At 32.9% G+C, this 19,163-nt stretch overlaps 1 protein-coding gene across 2 annotated transcripts in view; it reads right to left on the bottom strand.

Annotated features, from left to right (window-relative positions):
* The window catches only part of LOC130891638 (protein SCAI), a 29,331-nt gene extending 10,542 nt beyond the window's left edge, over positions 1-18,789 (bottom strand). The window contains exons 1-9 of one of the 2 annotated variants that reach the window (XR_009058933.1): positions 18,562-18,789; positions 15,713-15,895; positions 13,920-14,018; positions 11,922-12,176; positions 10,552-10,785; positions 7,910-8,097; positions 7,380-7,610; positions 4,779-4,949; positions 2,233-2,930 (exon numbers count right to left, since the gene is read on the bottom strand). Coding sequence is in view for 1 of the 2 variants with exons in the window: in XM_057796485.1 (XP_057652468.1) it covers positions 2,686-2,930; positions 4,779-4,949; positions 7,380-7,610; positions 7,910-8,097; positions 10,552-10,785; positions 11,922-12,176; positions 13,920-14,018; positions 15,713-15,895; positions 18,562-18,659 (1,704 nt within the window). In the remaining variant the exon portion in view is untranslated. Of the gene's footprint in view, positions 1-1,072; positions 2,931-4,778; positions 4,950-7,379; positions 7,611-7,909; positions 8,098-10,551; positions 10,786-11,921; positions 12,177-13,919; positions 14,019-15,712; positions 15,896-18,561 lie in introns of those variants that run through there. The other variant, XM_057796485.1, reaches the window with a different exon arrangement.
* Positions 18,790-19,163: the final 374 nt, after the last annotated feature.

Below are 19,163 nucleotides of genomic sequence, written 5' to 3'. Positions count from 1 at the left end.
ATTTCAACCAATTTTTGAACCATATTTACCCAAAATAATCAAACAATTCGATATTTTATTTATGAATATCCTAACTTTCCAAGTAAATTTTACTTTTGTACAATTTACAATTAAAAATAATTCAAGATGTGGCAGAGGATTTAACACGCAAGAGATGGGGTTAGGTAGTGGACTCAGTGGTATGTGCGCGAATATTACTAAGAAACGACGTCATCGGTATTGCGCAAAATCTATAATGGCTTGTATGGGTAGCTAAGTTCTCATGGAGAATACTAATTGCAAAAATTAGACGATAGTTAATTGATGTGGTATGTATCTTGAAGAGAACAAAATATGATGTATGAACTACCAAGAATAAGAAAGGAGCGTCGGACTAGCAAAAATTCCGCAAATATTCAGTACCCAGATCTGCGATCAACAATTGTGCCACACAGTGAAAATTTTCCTGTGTTTAAATTCGAAAGAACAGCTACCATTACACGAATGACTAGTAATAGCGAATACAGCGAATTATTACCCGATTCAGTGTCTCTTGAACTAGATTTTATAATTTCTGGAGAGTTTACTGACTTAGAAAGAGACTTGAGCCTACCTTAACTTGAAGCAAAAATATTCTCTAGATTTTTTCCAAAGGAAGACGGACTTTATTATCAGAATAGTATGAAACGTTTATTTGTAGCAGTAGGAATCTCGTGCGTTCTTTTGACTTTGCTTCGACGACTCTACATAAAGCTTAAAAGCAATCCTCCTTCATAATGGGAATAAATCTTCATCTGTAGCTCTAACTCAATTGATAATGCTCAAAGAAAATTTCCAAAACATTAGAATAGTGCTTCAAACTTTGAGATATTAAGAGTATGCCTAGCAAGTGATGGAGGATTTCAAGATGGTAGGTTTTCTGTGGTCTTTTGTGTGGACCTTACGCGGATCCTTCTGTCCATGTCATCTTAGTTTTTACCTGTGCACATCTTTTATTTAGTAATGTGTCTGCTCACTTATCTGTAGAGATCCAATGCCCAGGAGAGCCTTTATGTTGATATTTTCGCCACTGTTGTAGCATCAATTCTTCAAGTTTTTCTAGAGCCGCCATGGCCGTTTTTTGATAGTCTTCTACTTTCAGATCAGAGAACAACAGTTTAGGGTGGGAATGAGGGTCACCTCAGGATTAAGTTAAATAGTCGAATTTTTAAAATCAGGAGCTATAGGTGCGGTTGTTATTTCAACAAAAATTTGTCCTAGAACATTGGTTAATAATTTCGAAGCATATAGTCAACGTAATAATGCTCAGAATAAGTACTTACGTTATCAAAAGAAAATGTTTTGTGGAAAATAATAGTATTGAAAATTTAACATAACAATTATTCATCTGGTGTTGATTTTGGAAACTAGACATTTATACATTACCTTTTGGAAAGCAGTGAAAATTCTTTGGCTCTTGTTTTAATGAAAATCATAATCATTGTAATTCTGAAGTGCTTGGTGAAAATTCTTTTGACCGATATATATTATACTGGTACCAATGACTGTTGTGTTCTGTATTGTGATTCTTGGGCAAAACGATCTAATTGTAACGAGAACACGAAAGAAAAGTTTTGTTCTAAAAATCTAGGATTGAGAGAGCCTATAATAGAAAGACGACCAGGACCTTCTTAAGAAATTCGGAAACACGGAAAAATTTAAAAAATAAAATACAGAATGTTTTCCAAATGATGGGGCCCTCTATAGCCCCTTCAAGCGCTTAATCCGGCACTCGAAGATGACGGAAAAATGCAGTTGAAATTGTAAAGCCGCTATATTTATATATGAAAATATGTTCCCTCTATTTCAATAGAGTTGAGTGTTCCATCATGGTTTTTTGAACAAATTTGAAAAACAATATCACGTACTCAGTTCAACATTAAATTAGATTGCTAATTTGCTTTCCCAATACTTCAATTGTTCCTATATTACAGTATGTAAAGAAAAATTCTCGAAAATATATAATGACTACATAAAATTAGAAATATATGAAGATTAGAAGTACTTATGTCAAATTTGACTTTCTTTACCCTGAAGCTGGCATTTAATTTTGCATTACCAATGGTAGTAGTCCATTCTGATCATGAGATGTTTTCACTTCAATAGTTACGTATTAAACATTAAAAATATATCCAATCTGTAAATTGTTGAATAATTTGGGTTATTGAAGAGTCCAAAAATTGGTTTGATAATGACAATGCTTAAAAAACTTACTTGGTAGTAATGTCCAAAAGGTGTATATATTCATAACGTTAATTCGATATATGAACGGAATTTTTGAAAGACGATGTGCTCAACATTGAGCTATGTGAATAGTATCACCGAAATTGAATGTTTCGAATTTAGATACGCCCTAAAGGACATCTCATATTCTAATTTGCGCTTCTTATCGATAAGTAATAGAGATGCTAATCCCAAAACAGGCAGGTACTTGCAAACTAATCTGCCGCATAATGTATAAAGAGTCCAAAAAAATTGTAAAGCTCTTATAATCATCCACAAAAAACGCGTGTTTGTAAGCAAAAACACTATGGCGAAGGCAATTAGCATTACTATACGAATGAACGACCTATCTCTTGCTTCGCATCCATCCTCATGGATATGCCGTGAAGATGATGTCGAGTTTTTATTAAACCCCACACATGGCCATGAGGACGACGCCCTGGATCATTCGACCTCATGACTTTCCATGAAGTGAGTTCGCACTTCGAGGTGTGCCGCGAGATCCAGTACGAGGTGCTGTAATGATGGATGTTCTAATAAGTCTGCTTCGGGTAGTGGAGGTTGACATCTCGGACGGTACTGACGACCTTTAAACGCTCTGTGAAGATGTAGCACTACGTCGCAGAATACATATCGCAACAACAATAAACGAAGGAAATCGTCACCGAAAAATTGAAGATATGAGGATTCTAGAATAACAAACAAACACAAATACAAAATAACTATTCAACTATTTTAGTATCTGAATGAAGAAATAATTCATATGGGAGATAAGTTCAAAAAGTGTTCAGCTGTATACGATAAATAACAGTTCAAAACCCGTCCAAAATGACATTTGTTACATGAATGTAACAAATGTAGATGAATTGAGGTATGCCGAGTTAACAAATTTAATATCATTTTTGACTCAAACAGTTCATTATTAGGAAAACGACTTTTGTTGTACAAAATAATATAACAAGTATGACCTAAAATAACTATTATAAAATTTACCCTGATGCGGATGTGGCGCCAGCTCTATTCAACACATTTCGACGAACAATTTTTCATATACGTACCTCTACCCTCCATAGAACAGTCCAGGAGGTTAGTGAATTTTTGTAGTAATTATTCTCCCAATGTATCATCATTCAGCAATCACTGCTGCCAACTTAAACCATTTTGATCGGTTTTTGCCATTTTGGATCCAGTTGGAAGATATCCTTCTCAAATGATCGTCCTCATTCTAGTATGCTCTATTTTAAATATGTGACTGTTTTAATTGCATCCGTAACTTTTGTTTTCCTATGCAGTTGTTTGCTTCGGATTTTATCTCGTATCTTGTGTTTCCGATAATCAATACCGAAGGAACGTATTGGTCAAACACTTAGTGTGTCGGTATATCTGACATGAATACATGCTCAGCTTACCAAATGCAGCTCGAGTCAGTCCTATCCTGTTTAGTTCATAGGTTTGATTGTCTCTTTCCATTCGGTTCTCATGTCCTACTAGTTATTTGTAGGATATTTCTTTTCTTTCTAATATTAGGTTACGATTTGTCTTAAATTGGATTTTGGCAATGTTTATATTTTTTACTCTTTGGGAAGCTGTAGATATGGGAGCATTTTATTTACCTCGTTTATTCGGTCTGAGCTCATCATATCACTCACGTTTATTCCTTTACTGTCTAGTTAGGTCTTTTTAAACCTTTATTTGTTGTAAAAAGTTTGAGAGAATTTAACCTTTCTTGTTGTATTCTGATCTATACGCCATAATATAGAAATATAGCGGTGGTCTAGACGGCAATAGCTTCAAGCAATTAATGGTGGTTTATGGAGTCAAATTCTTTTTCATACTTAACGAATCCTAATGTTATGGGCTTATTGTATTCTACACTTTTTTCCATTAGTGATTTTATCACCGGGAAAAGATCTTTTGTTCCATATTCAGCTCGGAAGACTTCTTGTTCTCTACGATGATATAGGTCAAGTGTGTTAGTCAGTAATGATACTGGTGAATAATTTATATAGATGAGTCAGCAGGCTTATCGGTCAATAATTCTTTAGATCTGTGATGCTGCCTTTCGGGTGTGGAATAACCACATTGTTCCATACTTGTGGGGTTGATTTTTTCCTTCAAGCATTTATTGAAAAGTTCGATGATTGCTTTGAGAAGTTGAAGAGTGTACCATTAGCTTCAAGTCTTATTGGCGCTGTGCCGCCCAGATCATTCTTTCCGTGAAATGATCCAATATTAATGTTATTTTTTTCTATTACCAGTTAAAAAAAGTATCTAATGATTATTCGTTTATGTTGTTTTGGTATTACTTAAATTATCTTTATCTAAATCAAAAGGAAATCGAAGAATATCCACATTCTTTCGTAACATTTTTTGAAGCATCCAGAGAAAATGAGATAATATAAATTTGATGTTGTTAGAATTCAATGGGATTATTGTATTCTTCAACAAGTAATAAACTCACGTAGCAATAATAACGTTCAATTACAATTTCGAAGGATAAGAAGATGGAAGAATAAGAAAAATAAACATATACGTACCGACTCGAGATCTAGTGAAAAGTCGAGAAGCCTCCGTTACGAATCTATCAACGAAACTTTGACATCTTTCCCAATGGTGAATTGGAATGGTTGTCAAATTACAGCAATAACAGAAGGCTGTCAAAGGTGAATGAAGGAACAGTGTAAATAGAGAACCATTGTGCTGTTGATCTAAGAAATAGGATATATTTGTCAGTTGATACGAATTAATTAACAAATCCTTAATCATATTAAGAATAAGGACTAATAAAATATGTCAAGCTATATAACGAGATAAGTCATTGCTGCTAAACAAAAATCTTCTTCGACTTTCATAATATTTGCATAGAAGAGTTGGAATCTAAAATACTTCTCGTTTACAATTTGAACGTTCCCTGTATATTTCCGTTGTTTTTATGTACCGTCATAAGTAAGAAACAATTGAATATGTTTTAAACAAAAAAACATTAAGAAATAAAATTTGTATCTGTTTCTGTAATTAGGCGATAAATCGTATTGCAGTGCGGCTAATTTCTCTCTAATAACAGCGGACGAATGAGCCAGAATTTTTCTGTATATGGAATAAAACTCTGTTCGAAGAAGTGGTTTTTTATGCGGTATCAGAACGTGCCAGAAAATCGGCTAGTTATCGCTTTTTGTTTTTTTAAATACACAATAAATAAAACGTCTTTTGAGCCCCGAAACATTATGGACATGTGACTATGACCTGGGCACGATTTTTTGATTTCTTGGGAGCACGATTCTCGAACAAAGTCAACTGTATTTTTGATTCTGGATTATAATGATGTACCCAAGTTTTATCTGCTTTCACTTATCGACCGAAAACTTCACATGGACTGCATTTGAATATATCTAAACATTTGTATGAGCTCTTGATGCGAGCGAGCTTTTGATCAGCTTTAAACGACTGTGGAACCAACCAAACAAGATAGCTTTTTTTATGTAAACTTCTAGACAAAATATTGCATACTAATCCGGTTGAAATATTTACGTCATTAGCTTTCTGAGGTACTTTTAGTCAACCACCCTTAAGTACAAGAGTACTGATTTTATTAACCCGTTTCTGGAGGACTAACAGTAAATGATAGTTTCGATATTCAGCATTATTCTTGTTCACTTTTAAAAGTAGAAAACCAATAACGCGGACGGAGCACTTAGAGAGTAATTTTTACGTATCTTTTCGTCGGTTTCCGTCTGTAGCAGCGATATCTCTTCACAGGAAGCATGTAGCGAGGTTGGATTTTTTGCATTTAGTTCCTGTATAACTGTAGATGTGCCGAGATGAAATAAATTTTGGGCATTATTAGGAAAAAATTAATCAAAATGCGGTTTTTCCCTTACTTTTGCAAAATTGAGTGCTCACTAAATTGATACTTTTCTTTATGTACCATATTTCTCATTTCACAAACCAATTATTATGAGAATTGTCAAGGAACTTCATTTTATAGATCAAGATTTTTGTTAATATATAATGATTGCTAACACGCTGAGATTTCGACAACTTTTTTATTCGTTTTCTCCACAACAAGGAATACAGTTTTCAGTATAAGTATTAAAATTGGTCTATCTATCATAATTACGTGAAATTATGGCATATGACCTCAGAAATATGGCCGAAACTAACAATATGAATGATATACCTAATGAAAGAACAACTCAAACAGTTTATAAGTGCGTACCATTTGTCGAACGGCACACATCAAGTTATATTCCAGTTCATTCCGAACGTTGCTAAGGCAGTTGTAACAGATGTCTTAGTCTTGCTATTAGAGACACAAAAAATTCTTGATAAAGTTCCAAAAATTAATTAAAAGCTTTATGAAGCGCCATTATAACATATCATAAATACAAAACATATAAATACTGTTACGAATAAGCATGACATGGGACGTGAAGCCGTTCCTGTCCGGTGATAATGGAATTCTAAAATTTGGCGAGTTTGCGGCGCGTTTGATATGCTTTTTATAAACAGCAGCGAGTTATTTATATTGTTTTTTTTTCTAATTTTTGGAAAAGTCTCTTTATTCATTTGTTTCACTTGTTTATTTTCTAGAATTTTTGTGAAATTATTTTTCGGTATATAAAGGAGTTTGTTTAGCGGAATTAATTAAAAATCATAATGAATGGTACAACATAGAAAAGTAACCAGTGAATTTAAATAAATCATATAAGTTAGTTGAGTATTATTGATAAGTTAATTTTGTTAAAGTGTTTAAATAAATTAAGTGAGTACAAGACAGTGTTTATGAATTCCCAACGATAAAAATAGTATAAATAAATCAGAAAAACAATACAATACGCTATAGTGTATAAAATATTAATGTAAAAGTCACAATAAACTATTTATTTCTCTTGGAAAAACAGAACTTTCTTTTTTTGCAAGTTTTAGGAGCCTGGGACCTGGAATGGGTACATAATGGTCTTTATGGATATTGAATAGTTACTCTTATACCTGAATATGTCCTAGACATACCGCTTCTAGAAGCGGGATGGCTGAGTAGAAACCGTTATATTCATACGATGAATATAAATAAACTATCCCCATATTTTTCATACAAAAAATGTAATATAGAAAGTTACACTTAACACAATTAACATTACCTTGGAAAGCTGGAGGTGTATCTTGTGGCGACATTAACGTAACCAATGGCTGTCCAAAATATCTGGGAATGTGTTGAAAAACGAAACTATTGTCTGAATCTACTATAACAAATAGAGGTCTCCTTGTGAATGGATATAAATCACCAGGATAAAGGCAGTGAGCTTCTTTTTGTTTTTTGTGATCTCCGTCTCTTCGGCTACTAGTTAGAACACCACCAAGATCATAACCCACTGGAATAGATATGTATGTTGAAAATAAATTATAAATCATAATATCACACTAATATTATCGAGGACTAAACTGGGAAAAATCACGGGAGCGTAGCGTAGATACAAAAATTAGTGTAACTTCGGAAATCATGGAAATACAAAAGTGTATTGATCTTAATGGAGAATATTTGCATAAACAATAAAGCCATATCCAATTATGAATATTTGCCTGCCTGAATTATTTGAAAAACATTTATTCAACGTTACTATATGAAACATTGTCTTAGGTTTACTGAAAAAACATAAAATTTGTTACTTACTGTCTTCAGGATGTTTTGTAGTCGAAAAACAACCATCAGCCGATAAATATAGTAACAGAGCACCATTGGTTGGTAGTTCTTTGAAACCACTAGCTAAGAATACTAAGACGTGACTTAAAGTGGGTTTGTACAGTAAATATTTATGAGGGTTTTCTCTTCTTGAGGGCCTATCGCCATTTTCAATGTAACTGAAATAAATAAAATCAATAAAGAATTTGGTACAATATTATCCCTATGCATTAAAAGGTCTAAGAAATAAGAAACTAAAGAAATTTATTATCCTAATTTTCATTCAAAAATTTTTTTATATCAAACTAAAGATAAAACTGTACGACACTGATTATTTTACAAAAAAAAAATATGAAAATAAGTCGCCGATTTCCAGGTTCATTCAGGGAAGCTGGTGTTATGAAAAAGAAGACACCATGATATTTACTAAGGCTAAGGATGCTATAAAAGATCGACGACTTGGTATGGTAGTTCATTTTACGACACCTGCTCAAAACACATGCTACTACAGCTGAGATTACAAGTCAATCTGTCAAGTGGATACTTTTTAGAAAAATTTAAACTTGGTGCCAAACAAGCATTGTACGTCGGATGTCCCATAAATTCGATGTTTTGACTGATCAAATATGTTTTTGTTTGGACTGATGTGTGAGAGCTCGCATTGTCGTGGTGGAGAATAAATTTCGAAGACTTCTGGTAAACAAATGCTGGTGTACCATTGGGAGTTGATCGTTCTACGTTGTTCTAATGGAATGGTTGCGAGAAGTCTCAGGCGACCATTTGCTCCAAAGTGCTTCTTGCGCTAATAACTTTTGTTGGATTTGGCTAGTCTTAAAGGACCTAAACAGTCGATTGTGGTTTAGAAGTCTTCTAAAGCACCGTGGTTGAATTTTTTGAGTATTTCTTTGCACCAAGCGACACGAGCTTTTTTTTGTAGAGAATTCCAAATTGTGCAGTACCTAACGCGACCAAATCTTTTCGACTGCCAAATATTCATGCAATATTTAATGTATGCTTCAATCTCACAGTATGTCACATGATGATCTTGCAATATCAGTTTACGCACAAATAACGCAAACTTATCGCATGAGACGAATGTCCAAATCTTCATTTAATATGCGATATATCGCACTTTTATAAATGCCTTCTATGTCTGCCAGCTCGCGCATTTTCAATCGACGATCATATAGTACCGCTTTATTGATTTGCTCCAACATTTATGGATTCGTCACCGCATAATACTCGCCGTTGATAGTTTTTCCTTTTTCAATGAAAATTATCCCACGCGCCTCCTAAAAAACTGACGCCATGATCTTGCCTTGACTTGCTTTCTTTGAAACGTTTCTTCCACTGTTAGGAAACGGCGCAAAAATTTCGCTTTATTTCTGTGAAACATTGTCAAACACTCATTTGGCCGACCACTGAGATGCTGGTCTTCGCACGTCGTACGGACTCGTTTAAACTCTGTTATCCAACATTTTACTGCTGATAACAGAGGAGTAGTCTCACCCAGAGTAGAACCTAGTTCAGTTGTTATAGTGGTTGAGCTCAGACCTTTCAAGTATTGTATTACATAACGATGACCAAATATTGATAGCTGCCTAACAAATACTAAACAACGTAGCGTCTTCAAACTTATTATTATATTATTGTAAGGATATTTATTACATTATTTATTTCTCATTTGTGGTTTTATTAATTAAAGTATATCTTTTCTGTTTCCCAATTCCGGGTCTATTTTCTTTTCTTCTGTTATAATTGTGTCTAGATATTCATTAAACGAAATTCTTGCTCTGATGTTTTCTTTGCTTTTGATGTCTTCACTGTGTCGATATCTATTTCTTTCGTGTATTATAACAATTATAGGTAGGTATTTTGGATCAACTGAATGTGGAAATTGTGGAAAAAATTTCAAACTATTACAAAATTCACCATATTTGCCAGATTCGATCCTTTTGACTTTTGGCTGTCACAAGATAATTCTTATCTGGAAAACTCCACCGAACTAAGAGATAACAACAGTCGCAGATGCGTATTTCGCATATAATTAATTTTATACAGAGAGCATCATATAAGTAGAATTGTACTATCGTAGGAGAGATATTCGGTTTACCACTCTCTATCTCTCTCCGTTAGCTTATGATTACTATGCCGTTTTCACCAGTCGAAACTCGATGTCATGGCGATTCAATCAGAATGGAGTAGAGAGAGAGAGATAAAGAGTACTTTCTCTTTCTATAAGCATTTCGTGACCACTTGAACAAGCTCCAATACCTCGGTTTCTCTACCTTTAATATTAACTCTATGGCATTTCGACAGTTTTCCGATTCTCATTTCTCACGGGGATGGATTCCATATATTACAACATCTTCAGACAAATGTATCGAAGTTTAGGAAGAGTATATTGAATAAATAAATCTATTTCAAACACTAAAATTGTAATGTTTCTATCAAATGCAAAACTTATCGATCTACAAGGTACTTATTATAAGCAAAATTAACATTAATAAATGTTATTGAGTGAAATTTATTAGGGATTAACTTATACTAAGTTATACTAAGAGGCTTGTTACAAACGTAAACATTGATGAATCTTCACATTCTTCAAGATATTTTCTGTAGTCTGTACTCACCCTTTCGGCGGATTAATTCCATAAGGAACTCTTCCTGGTGCTGGAGACGCATCGTAAATATGATTAAAATCTTCCTGAGGTTCTCTTTCCAGAGTTTGAATCATGCGGAACATATCCATTGTTAATTCAGAAAACTTTACTTGCTCAGAAGCGCTACCTATTATCAATATCTCTTGAAGAGTTAAACTCATATATTGCGACTTTTCTACAGGCGGTGTTGTTAAAGGACTCAATCTAAAACATATATTCGTATATTGTGATATTAAGATTATTGAGCTCTTCAGAAATAATTGGAAATTGATAGGGATTAGCATGCAAATAGTCTCACAAACATTTGATGATTGGAGGAAAATAACAGGTTCTTAGCGCTTTGACAGGATGTGACCAAGAATCTCATCATCTGTATTGATGAATCATTAGAGAAAAGACACTATTAAATAAAATAAAATTCTCCAACTTTTCACCTCTTTCACTGCTTATGTGTTTTTGTTGATTAATCGTCTTGATGCTGATGAAGACAGAAATAGGTCTAAATGTCATTATTTTTACCTTTTTCAAAAACTAGAAAAACTAGACGATATATTAACTAAAGTAAATAAGATATTTATGAACGGAATAGATTGAACTAGACGTGTTCTCGAGAATGACTCTTTTCATCAAAGAAATAATCACAACTCAAACTCACAAATCCTGAAAAAGTATGTTTGTTTTAACCTGTTATCAGTAAGAATTTCTGGAAAAAGCTCAAATCCAGCATGAACTACGAACATTACATCCATTGGTACGTTTATGAATCATAACAATTGGAGTGGAAAAGAATTGGTAGGCCCATAACTGTTAATTTTTGCGTATTTATGTAACATTATTAAAGTTTTTTTGTAATCGAGTGTTTTATTTAAAAGAAAGCGCGGATCATATGATAAATGATATGATGTTTTTGCTTTTTGATAAAACGGGAAAATTAGTAAACAACTCAAGACATTAAAAGTGTATTAGTATTGCATGATTTGGTTGGGGTACATTTCGATAGAATTAATTCATAATCTTTTTTGCAGCGCAATTATTTGACAGTTATGATGATATTTCAATAACTTAAGGTCAAATGTTGTGATAATTTGAAATGCTAATTGACACAGAAATGTTCCCATTCTCGAAATTTCCTCCTGGAACACGATTACACGTCTAGTTTGTTTCGACGATTCGTTGAAAAGAAATTCATAAAAAACATTTGTGATATTACATGATCTGAGTGGTTTCGATTGGGCTCGATAAAAGTGCATTGAAAGTTGCGTCGCACAAGAAGTATTTGGGAAATCCATATTTTTTTCCCGAAAAAAAAAACAGTTATTATTATTTTATAATCTTCTTACCTGTGTGAAAGAACGATTGGATTCGTGTCAGCGTGTAAGACTTGCACAAGAGAGTCAGATTGTATAAAACCTTTAATTTCATCAAGAACCAAACTCCATTCGATTTGGTCATCAGGTTCATACGTGCTCGAGTAATCGGCGATATGTCTATCTAATTCTACTATTAATTCTCTAACTAACTTCATACGTCTCAGAAGAAGGCATACGACTATGAATCGCGCATAATATCTCAATTTTTTCACCATCAGTTCGGACCTGAAATATAGAAATCATATCTCTTATAATATTGTTACGATCTCATCTCCGCCCTGGAGCCGGTCCTGCTTGGATAAAGTAGAATTCTAAAATTAGGCGAAGGCGCCTCCTCTGATGAAATTCGTTTGATGTTTGTTTTTATAGGAAGCGGTTTATTTACATTTGTTTACATTTTTCTAAAACTTCTGGAATTCTTTTGGGAGTTTTGGAGTTTGTGTAGCGCAGTTGAGTTTGTAATAAATAGTCGTAGTGAACAGAACGAATTAGCAAAGTAATCGAAGAATTTAAATAAATTATTTAAGTTAGTTAAGTGATAGTGATAATTTAATTATAATTTATTAATTAACACCACGAATAGAAATCATATAATTAAATAAAAAAACTTACAATATATATAAACAAGTGATTGAAGATACAGCACTGAGGCTGTAGCACAGTTGAGTTCAGTTTATAATAAATAGTCGTAGTGAATGGAACGAAGAATTTAAATAAATTATTTAGGTTAGTTAAGTGTAGTGTAGTGTAGTATTTAAATAAATTAAGTGAGAGAAGAATAGAAATCATATAAATAAATAAGAAAAACCTTGTTTTATTGATTGGAAGTATAGCTTATACTCATCTTGTTCCTAGTGGAAGTTGTTTCATGAGATCTTTACATTTATTGATACTAATTTTCTTTATTATTATTTGTATGGGATGGATGGGTGACGGCATGGAAATAGATCCGTTTTATCGTGCCAGGTTAACACATTTCAAATCTTTTTCAAAACTGGTTTTATATAATATCATCCTTTCCGTAGTTTAAGCTGGACTGTTGCTGATTTCAAAAAGGGCTCGTTAGAAATGTTCAATTTCCTTGAAATATAGAATGAGTTCAGAGAAAAAAATCAACTCTTTTACATTCATTCTTTGTACGATGAATTTTTAGCTATAAATTCACCCAACCTATGCATTCAGAAACTTAGTGGGGAATTTTCTCCTTTGTACTTTGTTGTTCTTCGATTTCCATATGTGTATGGCCAACCAAAAGATATTTATGATCGATTTCGATGAGGTTAGGATTCAAATGTATATTCATGTTCCGGTTTTGGTTATCTGACAATACAGTTAGCTTATTGGTTGTACTTCCCTTTAACTCGTGAAGTCCTTATGACTTCCCTTGCTGTCACCTCGTCCCATAGCATGCACTACGTTTTATTATTAGAGTCGTCATGTTTAAAGTCAAGTGTTTTGAAGAGCTCTGTAAGTTCGTCAGGTTGGGTGGTTATTCAAAATTTATCTTTCTTTTAAAAATTATCAAAAAAAAACTAATTTTAAAACAATAGAGACCTAAAATCAAGAACATTTAGATGCATTAATATATCAAAAGGTCTAAGAAATAAGGAATTAAAGAAATTCTTAGAATTATTGACATATTTCAAAATTAAAATTTTCGAAAAGGTTTGATAGAGTCTGAACAAACTAGGAAGCGTAATTCTACGAAAATTGGATGTTCGTTCATCTAGTTCTAAAGTACAGAAATATTATCGAAAATTAACGATATTTACTGGGGGTTTGTTTTTATATATCACCAAGTTTTTTGTGGGATCTGAAGCATCGAAAAAGTGAAAATTCTTTAGCTATGTTCTTAATAGAATAGAATTGTTCAGAAAATAGCTATTGCAAATAATTATGCAATGAAAAGATATGTCTTCAGACTTTATTCCGTATTTATTAGTTTATCAATCCAGACAAAAAACTTACCTATCTTCTTTAGCTGCTCTTGAATAATATGCACGACCTCGTATTGCGGCATAAAACGAATATGCCTCATTCAAGTAATTGGTTTCACTAGTTCTTAAGCTAAAAAATAGAATTTTAGATGAAAAGTAAACAATAAGTGTAATAATAATAATCAACACGAGAAGTAAAGGTAATTAAATAAATAAACTCATTTCTATTTTAGAATAATATTGAAATAAAAAAATTCCTTTTGTTGTTTTTGTGTTCAGTATTCACTCTATTGTTTCTTATAAAATGTTGAAAGTACGAGCACAAAATTCTACTATGACCAAATGGAGTTGATTAGACTAGATTGTACCTATATGTTTTCCCAACTTCGTTAATTAGGTAATTATTGCAGCAAAGTAGATGTACTTCCAATAACCACCTTTTAGTACGAATAGTTTATATATGTTTCAGACCATATATAAAATCAGACCTAGGTCATATACATACGGTCTAAATTGGGCAGACCGTGTGTAAAAATATGATATTTCATAGACCGTTTATATACGGACTATTGTGATTCAGGCCATTTGCTCGATGGCAGTGTTTCCAAGCACGTGGTTGGGTTCGGTTAGGTTAGGTTAAATTAGGTTAGGTTAGGTTAGTTAAAAGAGGAGGGTGTTGCAGGAGATTATCTACTCCACCCTCCTATACGGGGCACCAGTATGGGTGAAAATCATGCAAATGCAAAAATATAAAAACATGTACACGTCGGCACAACGGAAACCGCTGCTTTGGGTCTGTAGCGCGTACAGAACAGTATCCGCAATAGCGCTACAGACCATCGGGGGTGCGAAACCATACATATATTAGTGGATGAGAGGGTCCAAGCTGATAGGCACATGATAAAAAATAAACGAAAAAGAAAGAGAAATCAGTTTAGACAAATGGCAGCGAGAATGGCAAGGGGAGGATGCCAAGGCCGGGTGGACGAGGACATTGATACCGGACGTGACGAAGTGGTACAAGTGCGCACACCGCAGAACGAATTACTTCTTCACACAATTTTTAACGGGACATGGGTCCTTCAGAAAATGTACTTATGGAATAAAAAAAACACGAGATGACCTATGTCCCAGCTGCGGTGTGACGGAGGACCCACGTCACGTGGTGCTGGAGTGGCGAGTCCATCGGCAAGAACAAAATGAACTAAAAAAGGTATTAGGAAGTGGCACCCTAGAATGCAGAAGCATGATAATCGCTGCCATTAGAGATAAGAAGGTTACGAGCGGGTAATAAACATTGTTACGGGAATTATAAAGGCAAAAGAAGAAAAAGAAAGAAAGCGTGGCGATTGATATATGGGGTTTTTAATGTGTAGTCTTAATTTATTTATTTTATTTTATCAACCTTTTATTTATACAACTTTTTAAATTTTTAGCTTTTTTATTTATACATTGTTTTAATCTTTTATTTATACAATTTCAATATTAGACTTAGGATTTTATTTTATTTATACACCAATTTTAAATTAGTTTTTATCTATATAGATTTTTACTTATACGAATATTTTTAAGGTAGGATAAGTTAGGGTAAGTTTTATCTATACACAAATTTTAAAGTAGGATAAGTTTAGGCTTAGCCGGAACCAGATGTAAGACTTTTGAAAATCTTGATGATATTCAAAACATAATCTTTGTGGAAATTATTTTTATTGTCCTCATATTGGAAGTTGGTACACTTAATGAAAAAAGTATCGATCTATGGTATTATATTTGAATATTATTGATTATATTATTTTTTAAATAATATATATTAAGATAACTTACTAATAATGATAGTATAATTGTCCTATTTTAGATGCTATTTCTCCTATCTGCCATCGTTTCAAACTATATTTTGCATCTAAAATTTGTCGGTGCTGCTGCTGAAATTTCCATAATTTTGTATAAATATCGAAAGTTCTACCAAAATATGCTTGCCACTGTTTATGTCCATATTGTGGTAAGTCCCTAAAAAGCATAATGCTGGTAAACTTATTTTTGATTTCGTTATATTCCTTCTTCTTTCACTTTAACTAATCATTGTATACTATAATTTTTATATAACGATGATTAGATGATATAAAACTAAACGCTAAAAACTCAAGCTTTGCGAGACATAACATTGAAAACCAAAGCATAACCTGAGAAAAACAAGGTTTCAAAGGACCAAAATCGGCAGTTTATGTACAGTTTCCACAGGAACATTTATACATTTTATATTTAGAAACATCTATAAAAATAATTATTATTTTGATATGTTGTGGTATGGTGGAAATAAATAACTTACTTTACAGATAACGTGTCGTGGTAAAATCTGGCGTAAATTACTAGGAAATTCTCTGTCAAATGCAATACGTCTTTAAAGACAAATTTGTGTTAAAAATACGCTTGTTTCAATGAAGAAAACGATCTACAAAGATTTGTTGCGTTGAATTCAGAGCGAAGGCAGAAGCTGAGTGAATCAGAGGTAATCACTAGACATGCGCCTCTAATAGTTGGTTATCACGCTTTAGAGCACTCGCAATGAACAATAAAGGCGAATATGTTCAAGTGACCACTGAAGGCAATGTTTTTTCGATATTCACGGTATCGTTGATCACGTATGTTTTATTGTGAAAGTGTTTCTGGTTGTCAACAGTGACTGGACAGTTCTATTTTAGCGTTTTACAAATCACAGCACCGTACAGACCCATTACCAATTTGTAAAAATGACACTTCAACGATGTCGCACCCACCACAGCCTTAATTTTGCTCCCTGCAACAGTTCGGAACATCTGTAATTGGAAATTCTGCGTTCCACTTGTGAAAGGCAATGACAACCACCAACAGTATACAGTTAATACCATGGAAAGTCTCTCAACATAGATGTTCCGATCTTTCATTAAACTCTGGGTTCCTTTTGTCTGTTTCACCTGCGTCCGATTATAGAAATGACACAAGAATAAGATAGTTCAATCTTATGAACGTGAGTTCTGAGCATTTACTAAAAGCAGGGAAGAAAATAGAAGCAAATGAAATGAAATACCTCAGAAAAATATTTTGTAGTAAAGAAAGAAAGAAAGAAAGAAAGAAAGAAAGGAGTAGAACCTAAAGTTATTTTGTAGGAACATTTGTTTTCATCAATTTTTTTAGTTGTTTTAAGTTTATAAGGAAAGAAAAACCCATACAAGTTCATGTACTCTCAGGAGATGAATTAAAGAGACATTTGGAATTTTGTGAAATTTTGACGAATCATTGTAATGAAAATCCAAATTTCATAATAGTGTAGTAAACGAGGTAACGTTTGGTTTAAGTGGTACAGTAAATCGAAACAATTGTCGGTACTGGGCTCGGGCAAATCCCCACTAAACTCAGTCAAAACACACACAACGCTCACAAAAAATTGATACTTGGGTAGAAATCGTCAGGTCAACAATTATTTCTTTCAACAGCTGAGCAATATTTGGAACATCTTTGTATTTGCATCCAAATAATAGGGAAAACTTGGATCCTAGTATATGATTCAAACAATATGGTGCAACATTGATTCTAAAAGGTTTCTGGATAACTAGTTTGAAGAAAGGTGAATTGGGAGACTTGGATCAAAGGAATTGCTACGTAGGTCACCTGATCTTATCCCCCTTTATAGATAGTGAACGGGGTACAATTTGAACAATTCCTGTATGAAATAATTTTTGGTTCTACATTCTGTTTAGTTAATTTAGAAGTTGGTACTAAGGTTAAGTTAATTCTCTCCTTTTTTCCTTTTGTGCCTCCTACTATATTTTTTCTCATGCTTTACACATTTGATACACAAATAACTATTTTTTTAATGCAGAAAAACGATCTTCATCAAATAATGTAAAAAATCTAGCTTCCTATTTAAACAAATATAGATTACGTCATAACTTTAACAAACTTTATGTTTTATTTTTTTGACTTATAATAAAAAAGGCAGAAAAATAATGATATGAACTATTGAACGTATTTTTTAATTTTTTCAAAAATTAACGTTGTACGTTCTTGTATGCCTGACAATCTGTTAAAAAAATTACAAACTACACCATCTATCACCTCCAACTGAAACTTATTTGATATGATAAAAACAATTGGAGTAGATACAATGTTTCATTTCATCTATAACCAAAAGCAGTTATCCTGGATTCTCAACTTAAAGAATTCGAACGATCCTGAAAGAATTTGGTATTTCCCAAATAATTCACCTTAAAAAAATTAAAGAGTTGCATAGACAATGAAAGCAGAAATTTTTTCTAAGCTGGAACAGAACTCAAAATATATGAAGGTGGAAGTTTTAATTGGATCACCCGATATCCGAAAATCGGATTTTAAGGTGAACTCAAGTATGTATGAATTTAACCTAAGAAATCTATTTTGCGAGATAAGTAACTTGAATAGTCGTTATAAGATTCGTGAAATGTTTAATCCGATTATTTCCACTTTACACTCCACGTTCTGCTAGTTGATTTTCATTAGAAAAAATGTACTTATTACCATGTGGTACATATATATTAATGAGATACGAAAATCAAGTGTAGTTGTATTATTTTAATTTCTGGTATTATATGATATTCAGCGTTGATTTACAAACAACGAAAATTAATGAATGATAATATAATTAATGAAACTTCTCTTACCTTAAACCATTGAACAGTTGCTTAGATTTTTCCAGTAAATGAACAAATTCCGTAACAATTTTTCTTTCATGTTCGTCCATATTAGCCATACCGACCATTTTTTTATTGAGATTTTCAGTGCTTCATATTTGATAATATATCAAAATCTTGTAAAGATGGTAAGTTTGACGGAACTTTCGTGAAATATCGAACAGCAGACATGATGCCTAGACGCTAGCACCGCGACGGTGTTGGCACAACTTAAAGATGGGCACTGTTATTTTAGGAACAATATTTTGAATATTGTTATTAATATAATATATCCAATAATTGAACCTACAAACATAAGTTCTTATGCGGTTTGGATAAAATAGTCCTGGTAAAAAAATGAAGTAGCCATAAGCAAATGCAAATGTGGGGAGTAAAGTACATAGTGGGGTTCAGTTTTTGAATTGATTGTTGGAAAGCTTCCAAAAAATATTATTTTACTTTTGTTCCAGCGAATCTATGAGCCCTCATTATTTTTCAATTCTCGATCAAACAAAAAATCTTACCTTGAATCATATTTTAAATTATTCAAATATTGATTAACAATTTTCACACACTATACATAATTATAAAAA

Source organism: Diorhabda carinulata, chromosome 3 (genome assembly GCF_026250575.1).
Source record: "Diorhabda carinulata isolate Delta chromosome 3, icDioCari1.1, whole genome shotgun sequence".
Lineage (NCBI taxonomy): Eukaryota > Metazoa > Arthropoda > Insecta > Coleoptera > Chrysomelidae > Diorhabda > Diorhabda carinulata.
Note: the sequence above shows the minus strand (reverse complement) of the source record. Positions and strands in the feature narration are given on the sequence as shown.